Source organism: Zonotrichia albicollis, chromosome 7, assembly GCF_047830755.1.
Source record: "Zonotrichia albicollis isolate bZonAlb1 chromosome 7, bZonAlb1.hap1, whole genome shotgun sequence".
In the NCBI taxonomy this organism is placed as follows: Eukaryota; Metazoa; Chordata; class Aves; order Passeriformes; family Passerellidae; genus Zonotrichia; species Zonotrichia albicollis.
Genome location: NC_133825.1, coordinates 8,430,141 through 8,446,124, shown reverse-complemented (window position 1 = coordinate 8,446,124; position 15,984 = coordinate 8,430,141). Strand labels below are relative to the sequence as shown.

The window sequence follows — 15,984 nt, the reverse complement described above, 5'->3', positions numbered from 1 at the left end:
GAGACCTTGTAAAATACCACCTTTGTCTCCCCTGATGCCAAACTCCTGACGGCAGGTTCAGAACAAGCACAGGGGGTGTGGAAAGAAGAACTGAACAAACCTAAGCCACAAAACTTGTCTTGGACTTTGTTTTTTGAGTGTTTTGCAATTGTGCTCTCAGAAAGTCATGCAAGTTTCATGAAACTTCCATGGAATTTAAATCAAAGATTTAAGCTGTAATTTTCAGCCCTCTGCCTGAACACTGGTATCTGCACTTGTGTGCACACACTAAAATAGATAACTTCTGTCAAACTCTGCTCCACAACACCAGGAACAGGAACAAAGCACATCCATGTGCATCTGGCAGTGACAAAATGCACAGACCCACCTGGGGATGCTGCTGTCAGCCCTTGTGCTCTGCAAAACCTCTTCTACCCATTTCAGGCTTCAATATTAAACACCAAGCAAAATAAAATGTTGCAGATACTGCAAATGCCATCTCTTGCAATTTCTCCTTGGCAGACATTTGTGCAGATCCTTCATCCTGGTGGAGGGGAGGCTGTTGCTGAGTATTCTTCCTCCTGAGCCCCTCAAGTGACAGGAATTTCAGCTGGGTTCACTGCTATTCACAGCTACCAAATCGGCTGTCACAGACCTGACAAAGCTTTAGGGCAGGACACAGCAAGTTTCACACAAAGGCCATTACGATCTCACAACATAAGAAGCCACATTTAGACAAGGAGAAAAGTTTGCTTTATGCAATTCACAATAAAAATTCAGATGTAAGCACTGTAAAATGAGCTTTAAAATAACAAGGCTGCAGCAGATGCTCATTTAATGAAACAACAGCAAACGTTCACATTTTCAAGTGTCTATTTAATCATAACACAGCTTCATCCTCATCATCATCTACTAGATGACCACAGACATACTGCAGCTTCCTGAAAATGTCATCTAATCACTTCCTCTGCAATCCCAATTAATTTCCCATAGCACAGCCCTAGCTGGGTACAAGGAAGCTGTGGCTGCTCTTTTTTTCCTGAATTTCAAGTGTACCCAACTCTGCCCATGGTTACAGGTGCTTGTCACTGAATTCCAGAACCATGGACTGGGTTGGGGGGACCTTAAAGCCCCTCCAGTGCCACCCCCTGCCATGGCAGGGACACCTTCCACTATCCCAGGCTGCTCCAAGCCCCATCCAGCCCGGCCTTGGGCACTGCCAGGGATCCAGGGGCAGCCACAGATCCTCTGGACAAGGCATAAGGAAAGTGGCTGTGCTCCTCCACAGATGTGAGTCAACCACAGTGGCAATAAAACCCTGGGCATAAGGATGTACTTAAAAACATCAGAGATGGTCCTTGTGCTTTTATAGGTAAAAGACATCAAATGTTATATGAAAACAGTCAGGACTTCAATGCGCTCAGAAGGGCCTTTCATGAATGTTAGGCAAGAGGACAGAAATTAGAAAATACCTTCAGCCAAGTAAAACTGGCTCCATTCACTGAAACTATAGTAACCATCTGCTTTTTTTTGCCTCTGTGCTCTTACAATACTGTCCAGAATGACCATGTTCAGAGAAAGTGAACACAGAGGGAGGGGAAAAAAAAGAATTATTTACAGCAGTTCTCCAGCCCTCCTTTTACTTCAATGATCTGTTTAAATATTCTGGCTGTTTCAAGGGCTTGGTGAAACTGGCTTTTGTAGACTGAACACAAAAAACAAACAGGAGAAAAATGCAGCATTTTCCCCCTCAGCCAGAATACAGTGAGAGCACAGTGGTTAAGCAAAGGCAGAGTAAGCTAATTACCAAGTACACAGCTGCTCCTACCTGGCAGAAAGCAAAGGAAAAAAAATCCTATGAGTCACCAAATGCAGTTCCTAAATCTGGAAAAGCCTTACAAAAATAAACTTCCACGAAGAAGGGACCAGCTTCAGAGGAAAAAAAAAAAAAGTGATGCAGATAATAAAGATCATTATTTCAGAACAAAAAACTATTTCCAGTTTGAAAGGAAAAAGTTTTTTTGGCAAGGCAACTACTAAGTATGTCATCTAGTTAAAAACAGCTTCTCTTCTTGTGGTTTGTTGGGGCAGAATGAGCAAAGAGATCTTCTACCAGATTCTTTTTTTATATCAAACACCAAAAGGGGGTGGGAAGGAGTAATTTCTAACCCAGTTTAGAACAACTTTATTCCTCCCCATGATCATCAGCATTTCTTACATCCACCTTCAACACGCACAGAGTTCCAGATATTCACTAAAAATTCAGGGTGAGTTTTACATCCCACTTGAAACAGGAAGGATGATCCTGACCTCCCAGTTTTGCAGACACACAGGGATACAAACACACAACTGTTTATGCTTTGGCAGAACTTCTGTTTTGCCAAGCCCTTACTTGTGTAGTTTCTCCTGTATTTTAGAAAACAGCAAACGAGTCTCTAAATTACTAGTAGCAAAACAAGAGAATTCGTAGCAAGCATTGCTTGAAGTTTTTATTTTTCAGTTTTGTTGCTAACTTTAAAGTTTGCCTGAGTTCTTTTGGGACTCTTTTCTTGCACTTTTCTGCTGAAATAATATTACACTGGCCAATAAATTCCAAGATATTTCAATTTTAAAATTAAATTTAAAAAGAGAGGAGCTGAAAACTTCAAATCAGGTGTGAGCTGTTGGGGGGATAAGGGTGTTGTGAGCTTTCTGTGTGTTGGGTTTTTAACTGGGTGTCAGAGGAGGTGAGTTCTGACCCACCTGTACTCCCACACTAAATGAGCACTGATTGACACAAGAGCTGCCCACACATCCCCCAGTCAAACACAGGAAGCCAAAACTGCATTTCCTTCAGTTTTCCAAATAAATTTTTTGATCTAAAATTCGAACAGTTTAATTAAAACTATTTCTGAGGAGAAATGCATCAGCTTCACAACCTGATCCCATGAGCTGCTCCATTATAAGCTGCAAAATATCCTGATCTCAAAAGTCTTTTTCAACCTAAATGATTGTGTGACTCCATGGAACACAGTTAAAATAAAGCTATGGAGTATTCTGAAACAAAATCTCCCTTTCAATTATCCTTCAAAATGTCTTAGAAATTGCAGTGGAAAGTCTCCTTTCTGCCCAAATCACCAGATCCCCTTTCAACTACCCCAAGTTTCAGCCACTTTATACTCCCACCTCTCTTTCCTCCTAATAACAGTTACTAGAAATTTGCTTCAGGTTCATTTTAGAAGGAAATAATTAGATTTACAATTAACATTCCAAAGTATTTCTTGTGAACATTTTCCCATTGCTAATCATTTACCCAGTGGCAAGGCACAGGAATCCACAGAGGGCGAGTGTGCAAGGACAAACAGCCAGGGGCTCTCAAAATGCACATTTCAAGTGAAAAAGGCCATGTTTTACAGGGAGAACAACAGCTTTCCAGCTTCCTTTCAGACTGGCCTGCAATTTCCAAATCTTTCATTTCCAAACAAAATTGGCTGACTACTAATAAGTTTCCCTTTGATATTTTCTTCCCTTGATGTCTGGCTGGATTATCAGCAATAAACAAGTTCCTTTTTTCCTTACTCAAAAAGTATTTGACTGCACAGCACCTCCCCCGAACAGACAGCAGGAGACTGACACTTACAGAAGTAAAAACACAAACCTCAACAAAACAAGCAACGAAGAAAAGAAATATAATCACACACATCATTACTGAGCAATGCTATTTGATAAAAATAATTATTTATGCTCAATTGCAGTGCAATTCTTCCTTCACCTCTCCTGCATTTCACAAGGTTTTCTTAGCAGGTTTAATCAAATTTTCCAGAATCTTGTGGGATATTTAAATAATGACATGCCCACTTAATTTGCACAAAAGAAAAGGCATGGATTAAGGTTTGCTTTGATTCGTTGGTTAAGCATTAAGTAATTAGATTTGCCTTGTTGTTAAGGAGAGGATAAACACGTTGCTCAGTTATGATCTAAACCCAAAGCTGCTCCTCAGTGCTTTTTTACCCTCCACAAAGTTTCTTCCAAGTGGACACTCAGAAATGTCCTAAATGAAAGAAGGGCCTGGAGGGCCAGGGCACAGGGAGCCACTTCCCACTGCCAGAGGGCAGGGATGGATGGGATATTGGGGAGGAATGTTAAAGAGAAGTTCAATTAATGTGTTGTGCTCTTCTTCCAACACAGCCACAAATCTTCACACAGATAGAAATTATCATCTCTGACTCTAAACCAGCTCTCATAACTAAAAAAAAAAAAAGGAACTTGGCTCCAAAATTATCTTGTTTTTCCATCCTGTTCTTACTGTGTACTACCACACAACACAAAGAAAAGAAAGAAAAAGGATGGCATCACACTCTTGATTGCATATACAGAGACAGCTGGGAAAAAGTAATTTATACACTGCAGGATCAAGTGAGGAATGGTGACACAGCCTAGAATTGAGAATACAGCAATCACCCTGTACAGTAAAAAGAAAGTTTGATGCTTATTATAAGTTAATACCCACCAGATTGTTCACAAAATACAGTGTCTAGAGACATCTTGTTCACAGCATTTACTACTGAAAAAAAGCCACAGAAAATAAATCTAAAAGCCTCATATCTCCCTCCTATAAATCTACTCCCAGGGCAGAGCTGTAGAAAACATTTGTACAGACTTTGAGCTGGGGAAGGTTTCCACACTCACCCTGCTTTATACTTCCTGAAAATGTTTATTTAAGTTGCTATTTTCCATTGCTGTTGTGACTCCTGTCATTTGAAACACCACAGAAACAGCCACAAAGTGTCAGTACAAAGCCAGAAAAACAAGACAAAGCTCAGAAAGAACAAAGCCTGTTTTGAAATCTGAAGACACCTGTACAAATACTTTTTTTTTTTGAAGAAAAATAACCCAAAACTTTTTCAAGTGAAAAATAACCTCTCCAAAAACATATAAATTCAAGTGAAACAGTCAAGATAAAAACAAGGAAGTTCAAATGCACTTATACTGGATAATAAAAGAATTGGTTTGTTTGCTATCTACAGTGATTTTTCCTAAGAAACCATTCACCAGAAGACAAATATTTAATATTACTCAAAAGCAACAGTCCCTGTTTAAAGCTGTTCTGTAAGACCAACAACTCTATTGAGCAGGCAGTGTTTATAACAAAAACGTGCTTTTTATATCAGACAGTTTGTGCTAACTCGGCAACATTTCCAGCTCAGTACACTCTGTACCGCCGGGGCTTGCCAGAAACTCGGCTCTCCACGAGCATTTTCCTATTTGTTAACTATTTCTTCCAAAAGAAAGGAACTAATCCCAGTGTTTCGAAATCCTCTTCCCAGCCATTTAACAAGGAATTCATTTGCCTAACAAATACACAGGGAAATAGTAATGTAAATAGAATAATAGCTAAATCATTTCTGCTATGTAAATCAGAGAATCCGGTGGTTTAGTTTTAAACCAGAACAACACAAAGCCAAGCATGACCACGTTTCCTACAAGGCTAAATCAGAAAGGAATCCAAGAGGCAGTAAAGGCTACTTATCTTTTCCCAACTCTATTCCAGATAACAGCCAAAAAAGCCCCTTTATATTTGGATTCCATAGTGCTAGTCGTTTTTTATTTAATAAATATTGATGAAATGTTAAAATATTTAGTAACTCGGAGAGAGAAGGGTGGTTGATGGTCTAGCTTAATGGATGGGCCAGGAGCACAGGCAGTCCTTCACAGAACCACTGCTGTTCAGAGTAGGAAATCCATGGAATCCAAGGAAATGTGCATCCAGTTAGAACCCACACACCTCCAGCTCTTCAAACCTCAAAGCCATGAAAACCTCAAAGCTGAAACCCAGGGACTCTCAGCATTTAGGGGTGATTTGCAGCCATTTGGCAGCTGCCCCCAGCCCTACAGAGGAGGAACTCGGCTACAACCAGCTCAGCTCAGCCACATGTGCTGAACACGTTGCTGTGCCTGCACACCAGGGTCAGGGTGCAACACAACCCTCACACACCCAAAGCAGGGCATGTGACACAAATACCTGCTGTCACAACAAATGGTGCCTCCTGAGGGGAATAAGCACCAGGGCCTAATGCCACCCATGCAATGCACCCCAGCAGGTGAGTGACAAACCCAACTATCACACTGGTACTGAGGAACAATTAATGCTGGGCAATCACCAATTCTCACTGCTCTGCCCCTTCTGGGATGTACAAAATGGGTTCTTTTGGCAGCAATGAAATACTGACCTCTGAAAAACTCAATCCACTTCCACAAAAGTCTCATGATGGGATTTTAGGTTATGATGGCTGTGCCTGGCACTTCCTTTATGTCTCACCCTCTTGGACACTGCACAGCACAGTCAATTCTTTGCAAAGCTCCCATTAAATAAACTATCCTTACATAAACAGCCTCATTTTCACAGCACATATGGTTTTGAAAATTCCCTTTATCCACTGGGCAGCTGTGATGCTGAACAGAAGCTATGGCCAGAGTTATGGTACATGGCAGAAAGTTCTGTGAATCCCAAGTTTCTGTGTGTTTTTATTTGATTGCAAGATGTCATGTTTCTGACATATGATGGGGATTTACATCTGCAAATGCTCAACATGTCACAGTGACAGACTGGGGCCATGCTGACTGTGTTTTGTTAACACTGACAACAACCACAGCCAATAAAACTCTGGGAGTCTTTGTACTCCAAATGCATTCTGTATTCTTTTCTAATATATTTGTCCAAAATATCTTCTTCCATTTTCCTCAAGCACTGTATATTCAAAGGCTTAAAAAAGTTACAGTTCATGGGATTTCAGGGTTGTATTTTCTTTTGTTCTTTTTCCTTTTCATTTATTTATTTATAATCTCATCCCAGATGTGGCATCAAATGCACACAGCGGGATATCCTTAAGCATTACTTTGTAGAGTTCTTTGTGTCACCATCCAACATTCTTAATCACATGAAGATTAGCAGAAAGACTTAGCTGGGAGTAGTGTGAGCAAGGGGAGGGGAAACTGGGTATCTGCTGGTTTAAAACAGCTCCACACCAGCTCTGTCTCCTTTTCCCAATTTGCCCAGCTCCCAGAACACAGAGACAAGGTGGAGCAATAACCAACCTTCCCTTCCATTCACATTTGCATTGCCTGCTTGTTCAGCACAGCACTGACACCAGGGCTCCCTCCTCCTCCTCCATCCCACATCCTGCACACACATCCTGGATAACTTCACAGCTTAGAGCGGGTGGCCGGGGGGGAAAGCTGAACACAAAAGCTTTGGCTGAGGCAGGTCCCAGTTCCTGGTTCCAGTCAGATCTGCAGCTCCAGATCCCAAAGCAAGAGCAGCCACTGGTGTGGTTTGCAAACCTCTGCAAACAGCCAGGAAAGGAGGGTGTAAGGATCTGAGAGTTCAGCATTCCCACAGAACTTGTCCACTGCAGGAGGAAGCCAGGACACCAACAGTTCCATGTGTAAGACAGGCAAACAAGGGGGCTGGACTGATTACTGGCCCCACAGGCACTGGGAAGTTGTGGATTTCCATCACAAGTCACTGTTCTTAAACCAAGACCACTTAACATGTGCAAAGTAACCACAGAAAGCTTTTAACAAACTGTATAAGTGACAAGAAAAGTAACTTTTAGGATGCAGTAAATCCTCATCCTAACATGTTAATTTAAATTGATACCTGGGATTAAGTGGCCACAAGCCCAAAAATGCAGAAACTGCACTGTTAAGTGTAATAGGGAAACTCCAGAAAAGAAGTGGATCTGCTGACAGCACAACTTCAAGCCAGAAGAGGAATGACAAATTTTGCCTCTGACACATATGGACTAACAAGAAAACAAATTAACAGCAGCCTGTTCTCACAGGAAATTATGAGACAGCACAATAGCGTAAAAGTCATCTTATATGCAGAGCTCTTAAAAGTGAATTAATAGAGGACTATTGCATAGTTACTGCTGGTTATAACTTGGAATACATTAAAACCTTTACTTCCCCAGACCAATATTTAAAATAAACAAGAAGCAGTGAGCAGGCACAGCCACTTCATTAAAGTGATTACATAAACTCTCAAACCAAGACTTAATTTGAATTAATAGTAAAGATAAAATTGAATGCATAAACATGCCATGCAGAAAGAATGAAGTTCTGAAAAGAATTAAGTGGTTTGATGATATCACATAGCAAACACCTGATGAATTCATTAAACACAAAGGGTTGCAGATGCCACGATACAGTGAGCAGTTCCTACCTGAAAAATCAGATGGATGTCAAACTTACAAAAAACTACTGAGTCCTAACAGCTGCAGGACACAGGCAGAGGTTTTGCAGAGCAGCACCAAAATTTGAACCCAAGACTGATACAGTCAAAATATCAATACCAAACATGATTAGTTCCAATGAAGTTAATCCAGTGTTTGGAAGAACAGCTTCTCTTTCTGCTTGGAAGGGCCAGGGATTTCTTCTTTGGAACTGCCCTGGAGCTGAGATCCACTTTCCCCCAGGCACGTTCCCCAGGGGAGACCCTCAGCTCATCGATTACATAAACTGCTCTCTAGTCTCACTCACCTTAGCAGGGCAGCTAAATATATGCACCAAGACATAAAATCTGCAGAGCCATCAAAGCGCTTCTGCTGGAACAGAAGAGCTGACAATTTATGGGCTCTTCAGTTGTGCCTGCTTTTATCAGGCTGGTTAGTTGAAAGAAAATGCACACATAATTACTTAATCCCATTAAAACAAAGACAAATGACAGCAGAGAACTCCCAAGCTCAGCAGTTTGAGCACAGGAAGATTCTGAACTCACACAGAAATGAATCACAGAGCCTCCTCAGTGGGCAGCTCCTTCCACAGCCCCTCTTATTTTGGCTACATCAGCATCACAGCTCTGATATCCAGCCAGCTCCAGGAAATGGCATCTTGGACAATGAACAGCTTCCAGATTTCCCAATGTACCAGTAATCCAAGGTCTCCACTTTTTCAGTGAAGTGATTGCATGTCAATTAAAGCAAGTAAATTCACAAGAAGCTACTAAAAAAATTCAGTTGCTTCTTCCAACATTTGGGGAGGACAAGCAGGAATCCTAAAGAGGCAGCAAGTGGCAATTTGGGGTTGGTGCTTAATTTTAACATTTTGAGTTTCAGAAAGTTACAGGAACTCCTGTTCAGTGCATTAATGACAAAATGTAAACTGTAGTCAGCACCTGAAGAGGGAAAATGAAGCAAATTAACATTTCACTAGGGGATTTATAACACAGGTTTGCTGGCATGTTTACTATGCAGGAATAAATAAATGTGTAAAATAATTGGAAGTACTCATTGAAGAACTGAAAACTGAACTTATGAAAATCCATATTAAACTCAAAAGTCACTTATTTTTAAGGCAGCAATGATTTTTTTTATTTAATAAAAAAATATATTTAGCGTACCTCTAAGCACCAGGATCTTTTGTCTCTGCTGTTCCCACACAATAATCTGAGCCCTTGGATGTGAGCAGTGTCTCACCTCCAGGCTCAGCCATCCTACAGCAGCTGGCTGGGACAGGAGAAGCAAACAGTGCTGAGTGTAATGTTTGCTCACCAATTACCCTTCTGTGGGCTCACTGAGAACCTCCCAGGACAAGGCCAGGCAGGAACCCCTATCCCAAAAAGGGGGGGATTAGGAATTTCAGTACTAGAGTGCATTTCTTTTGAGACTAAGCAGTAACAGTCTTGCAGGAAAAACATTTTTCTTCACACTTTCCAGGCCTTAACTGTGGTTTACAGCAAAAGAAATAGTAATAAAATAATGCTTCCTGCAGTCTGGTTTAGTTTAGGAACAAGGCAGAGAGGGACTGAGCCATAATTCCATATACACCTGGGACAGGGGATATCTGTCTGGAAGTTTTCCACTTCCAAGGACAGCCTGTCCAGGTACAAAGGCTCTCTGGGGACATCTCTCAAGCACACTGTTGCTTATTACTCTCAGCTTTACCTCACCTGCTTATTAGTTCCTGAATACTCTATTTCTTAAAGAACAGGAATAAACAAGTGGGAACTCCTCCATTTGGACTGCAAAACCCTGCTGGGTATAAATTCCATGGGTTTGTGCAGAGGACCAGAGAGCCTTACTGAGGCTGGAAGCACCAACACCAGCAGAGAAGCAGCAGCAACGATGGTGACACCACTTCAGGACACCTCAGTTTTAGTGAAGTATTTAATTTATTTTACTATGGTGCAGCAATGGAAATCTTACTTTGCTCTGTGTAGAAAATCCAAATTAGACTCCCAACTCAGGGCTGTTAGGGATGGCAAGAGAATCCTTAAGTTACTTGTAAGTTATTCAACTATAACGTTAGTACAAAATAAAAATAAAATGTCATCTTTCAATAAGCCAACTACACATTAAAGAAAACCTATAAAGCTTTTGTCAGGAACACAGACTCCTCTTGACCAGCAGCCAGTTAAAGTGGTAGAACTCTCAGGAATATCTCTGGAAAGGGCAGGATTGTCAGTTAAGCCCTTCACCATTCTATCCCAGCACAGTCCTACATCACCTCCATCCCTTAATAAGAGCAGAGGACATCAATCAAATACAGAAGCCAAATTTGCTTTCCAGTCACACTGCTAATTACCATGATATCAGAAATCACATCCTTTCCTTATAGAAGAGACAAAATGATGACAGGGCAGACAAACACCACACACTTCCCCTTCAGCTCCCTTAGAGAACAGATTCCAGGGAATTTTGTAGACATATGTAGCCAAGTATTGCATAGAATAAATTTTGTCAAACTCCAAAGGGAACAAGAAATTTTCCTTCCAGCTCCCTAGAACCATAAACCCATCAGACTCCAAGCCCTGCTGCTCCTGTTGACACAATAACACTGTCCATACTTCCCATCTCTTTAGAGAGCTTTAAAGAATAAATTCTAAATAAAGAATACTTTAAATTGGTAAAGCCATTCCAGAAAAAGAAAATCCTATACAATGACCCTTTCATCACCTATGACTGGAAATTTCCCTACTTTGCCTTCTTAATTTCTTGCTGCCCCAGAGCTGCATTTTAAGAACAAAAAGGAGGCTTTTCCTATACTGTGAAAGTATTAATGAGCCCCACTGAGTGTTGTTACTGACAAAGCCTCTCCAGGGACTAATTACAGCAGATAATTGTAGGCCATGATTTTTTTTTTATTATTGCACAAACCTCTCAGAGACTCCAAGGCAAAAGCCAAACCCAAAGTCCTTTGAAAAACTTGCAGTCCCTGCAGGGAGCATGAAGGAGCCCCCAGTGCCATTCCTTAGCAAGGCTCCCCAGGGACCTATATGGCCTACATCATACCTGCTGTATGTAGTTAGAAAGTAAAGATAAAATCTTTACTAGAATAAAGCTTTAAAAAGTAGGCTTAAGCACCAAAAATATCACATGGAAAAACAGCAGACATTACCAGCAAAGGAATATTTTTGCCTTTCTCATAACTTAATTAACCCTTATACTTCAACTCTTCAAAGACAAAACAGTAAGAAGATACAAGTAAGATTTCAACATGGAATGTGTTTATTTTTTATTTTTAATTTTCAGTATAGTATTAAGAGGTCATTTAAATACTTTAAATAAAGATATTTGAAGAAAAACCCAGAGGATTCAACTAGGTAAAAAAAAACACAATCTTATCAGTGGATAAAAGACAAGTATTGAATGACCTTAGGATCTTCAGAATAACATTCTCAAGAAAATGCATATTCCTGGGTCACCTAGTCAGGAATGCAGCTTAGTGTTGTGCTTCTCTTCCTGTTCTTTGTTTTGTGGATCTCAACTATAATGGACAGCTTCACTGACAGGCAGGAAGAATTTTTTTTTTAATGAAACATGCAGAGAACCAAGTCAATGTGCTTTCAAAACCTCTATAATTTTCTCTATAATTATAAATCAGATAGGCATCAGGTCATACTACAGTCCTAAATATCAACCCTCTCTCCTCCTTTTATATTTCCTCTCCAAATCAACCAGCTATAATTATCTGACACATTACAAAGGACCATGGAAACAATTGGTAGGCAGTTAAATATTACCAGACATGTAAAAAAAATAAAATAATCTGAAACTAACTGAAAATTAATTATGTTTCACAAAAGGATAAGTAAAACTAAAAGCAGAAGCTGCTTTTGGCGTGGAGTGAAAAAAGGGAAAAAAAAAGCAGTCTGCTACTGTGCAAAGTAGAATACCCCGATTTCTGGAATGCATGCTCTGCTTCCCTCAGGCACACTTCTGGAGCAATGCTGGGAGGGGGGAACATCTCATTTAAGATGTCCAGCCACCAGACCCTCTTCCACTATTTCAAAGTCCATTTTATTTTCATGATAGCTCATATTTGTTAGTCATTTAGTAAAGAAAAATTTCCATACACCCATTCTGATGAAAAAAATTTCTTTCAAATGCCAATCAAGGAAATCCTGACATAACTAAATGAAGAGAGTGGAAACATGCAGTAAATTTTATTTAAAGTTCTCTGCAGGTATATTTACACACATACATGCTAAAATATTTAAGCACATATATGTGTACATACCTAAGACATGTAAGCATTTGAGGTTCTTTGCTTACAATATTCAGTCTCATAAGATCCATGGATTTTTAAAGATACACACAGTGAGATGGAATGCGTTAGTTCAAGCAGCTAAACCTGACAGAAACACACACAGGTCAGGTCAGTGATTTTTCTTCCTTGGATCGCATGAGTGAGCACAGCTTCTTGCAGTGTTAAGTGTTTGGGGACTGGAAGCTGTCACATTTTGGTTCCAATGCAGTAACACATTAAACCAGTAATCTAAATTTCATAAGCTGCACCTTTAAACTCACGCAACACTGTACAGGTTTGCACACAACTTCCCAGCCAGTAGTCTGATGCCCTTCTTTCCTCTTCCAGCCAAAAATGACTGTTTCAGTGAAGAATTTAGGTAAAATGAAAACAATTTTCTCATTTGCAATCACATGACCAGGAAGTAGAGTGGGTCTGCAGCAGAAGCTGAGATTCCCTGATGCAGTGGGTGTGTAGAAAGTTAAATACCACTTCAATATCTCCACATTATTCCCATGAGGAGTGTGTTTATAACAACAAGCAGACTGTGGCACGCAACCATAGTCTAAGGTCAGCAAGGCCCTTTCTCTGTGCTACAGAATCACCCCTCTTGAAAATTCAGTATATTTATGCCTTTTAAAAATGAAAGTTTCCAGGAGGTTTCATGCTCAGTAAGGAGTGTGGAAATTATTTCATACTGTAAGCAAACTGTCAATTAAAAAGGGCAAAAATTCATTTTTAAATCAAGCTATGAATTGGACATCAAGCTACTTATATTTTGGATTTCTATTAAGAGAGATAATAAATGATCATGTTTAATTTGTTGAAATAATGGCTAGCAAGGTAAAGCAACATTCACTTAAATGAAAGAGATGCTTCTTAAAACTGCATGAAATTAATGATTCTCACCCACAAAAACTCCCCAAACAAACAGTTTCATAAGGGAACTGCTACAAGCTATGAAACTTGATAGAGGAGATTAATATATAGCTCAGCATCCAAGTCACTATGATATTTCAGTACACTAAAAATTGTATCTATTCCATCAGCACATATTATTAAGATGCATTATGTTGTTGGACCAATTTTTTATACAGTCTAACAAAAGTTACAGACCTTGTATACCTTGTTACAGTTAAAATAAAGAGGATTTCTGAGGCTCAGGCCTCAATACTCAGTTCAGTTATACTGCCAGCAAAAAGCTGAACATATTTCCCTTAGTGCTATCCTTAATCTTATATACCTTCAGATACAAAGGTTGGACAATTTTGCGTAATATGTTGCAATTACACTACCTGGCTAAACAAACTGTCCAAGAATCACTAATAGAAATGTCATCAGAAAAATAAAGTCCAAAGCAGATTTGTACTAAAAAGAGAGAAAAAAAATCTACAAGAAAAGTGGTATAAGCCCTAAAGAGCAGTACATTCTTTGAGGACCTCCAATATTATACTATTTTGACGTATATGAATGCTTTTCTTGGAACATACAGAAAACTGTTTCTCTTAAACCAAGACAGAGAATGAATTTAATAGGGGTTTATAGGTCTCAAGTTTAGGAGGATTTCCCATCAGGTTCTGGAAAAACAAAAATCATTAAATACAGACACTAACCAGTTTGCAAATCAGGACATAAAATGTCTCAGATTATATAAAAGTATACTCCAACTTCTCCATAACAGAAGTCAAAGCTAAGGCCTCACAATTCCAGTTATTAGAAATAGCATATTCTCTTTACTAGGCCACCACTTGAAGCCAGCTACTCAGTGTTTTAAAGAAGGAATCTTATAAAAAGCTGGTTGCAGTGCAGTTCTTTGCAATATGTACCCAAGTACAGACAGATTGCTTGAAAGTATTAAGAGTTATAACAGAAACTGTTAAAGAAAATGCAACATAAAAACAAAATGCAGCAAACTACACTGCCTGAAGTTTCTTCAGGGTCCTCATACCTAGTAAAGTTCACTACACAGATTAAACATCATGAAGTACAAATTAACAAACCACATGATTAATAAAATCTGTTCACTTTATATTAAACATCTCTACTCTGATTACAGAACGTTTAGGCCCTCTGTAGCACAGAGGAACTGTTCCCTTTGTATCGCAGGCCAGGTTCTCATCGCGAACGCTCCTGCCCGCTTATTTCAACAGGTTCTGCAGCATCGCCGTAGCGTAGGTGGGGCGAGCTTGTCTGCTTGCAATTGCGTTTTGCAGATACTGGATGCCTCCACAGCGTTCCCAAATCTCTTCAAACTGCCTCGGTAAAATTTCAGCACCTCGCTTTCGGGTTAAGCCAGTCTCTTCAAGGTTAAGCTCACACATATCCATGTCATCCTTACCTGAAATGGTAAAGGGAAAAAGAAAACATATTTTACATCATTGAAAGATCCCATCAATAAAAATTAGATCTTTGTTAATTACATTTCCTCTCTGTAGATCTGGTTTGCTGGTAGACTTCAGAGCTTACGAGGAAGTCCTCAGATACAGGCATTTTTCAGTTTCCTGGTTTTTTGTTACACAGAGAACACTAAAACAGTATGAGAATAAACTAATATCAGATGCTGCAATTGACAAAGCTGTGCTTAAACAGCAAGCAAAAAGGAATAAAGGGAAGAAGCCGAAAGATCATCATCTCGATACATTCTTCTGAAACCCATTACAGGATGACAACCACATTTGGATTACGTATACCTTCAGTTTCAGGCCACTTTATAGTGAACTGCTTTACTTATGGTTAAAGCAACTAAGAATTCCAGACTTTGGATCAAGTAGCTAATCTGTCAGCCTACCACACAAAACCAACAGTGGGACCAACGTAGGCAATCCAATGAAATTATATATGTAGCTCACAAACTAAATCGTAATCTTATTTTTAACAGGTACTCAACGACAGCACTGCTACTTTTAGCTATGGGCTTTGGCACTGAACAGCAACAGCTGGTATAAGGAATTCTACTTAAAATAATTTGCAGAAAACAAACTTTTGTTGCCAGTAAAGCATAATCCTGTAGTGAAACAAATTGGCTATGGCCTTTCCTCAGTCTCTAAGTTAAATACAAAATCTCAAAACACAGAAGCGTAAGCAGCATTTCTCCAGTGTTTTCTCCCCTGTTCCTTACCCTCCAGAAAAGGAGGATACATTTCACTACCAGATAAATCTCTACCTATCCATTGCAACATTTATTCTAAATTTTTAAGATTAAAAAGCTATTTTCCCATACTAAGTAGCATAAATAGGGTAAAAGCATCAGCTTGCTATTAGCCTTGCTATTAGACAGACAATGTAACATATGCACAAATTGTTTTGATACAAACTGCTTGTAATTCTTTACAGCTAACTTAAAAACAGTATAATAATGAGTAGACCTTTCCCAGATAAATTGTGATGTTTTATCTTCACACTGTCTCCAGTTCAATGAATAGTCTGAGGGTTTGTAATAATACAACTCTTTCCATTTGATTTCCCACTGTCTATGGCTTCCCAAATTGAAGTACG

General features: G+C 39.6%; 1 protein-coding gene and 1 pseudogene across 1 annotated transcript in view; one reads left to right on the top strand and one right to left on the bottom strand.

Annotated features, from left to right (window-relative positions):
• LOC141729581 (uncharacterized) overlaps positions 1-15,984 on the top strand; it is a 425,427-nt pseudogene that overhangs the window by 187,507 nt on the left and 221,936 nt on the right.
• LOC141729611 (unconventional myosin-VI-like) overlaps positions 11,557-15,984 on the bottom strand; it is a 32,198-nt gene continuing 27,770 nt past the window's right edge. Inside the window, exon 15 of the mRNA XM_074544317.1 lies at positions 11,557-14,827. Within this exon, the coding sequence (XP_074400418.1) occupies positions 14,628-14,827 (200 nt within the window). The 3' untranslated portion in view covers positions 11,557-14,627. The remainder of the gene's footprint in view (positions 14,828-15,984) is intronic.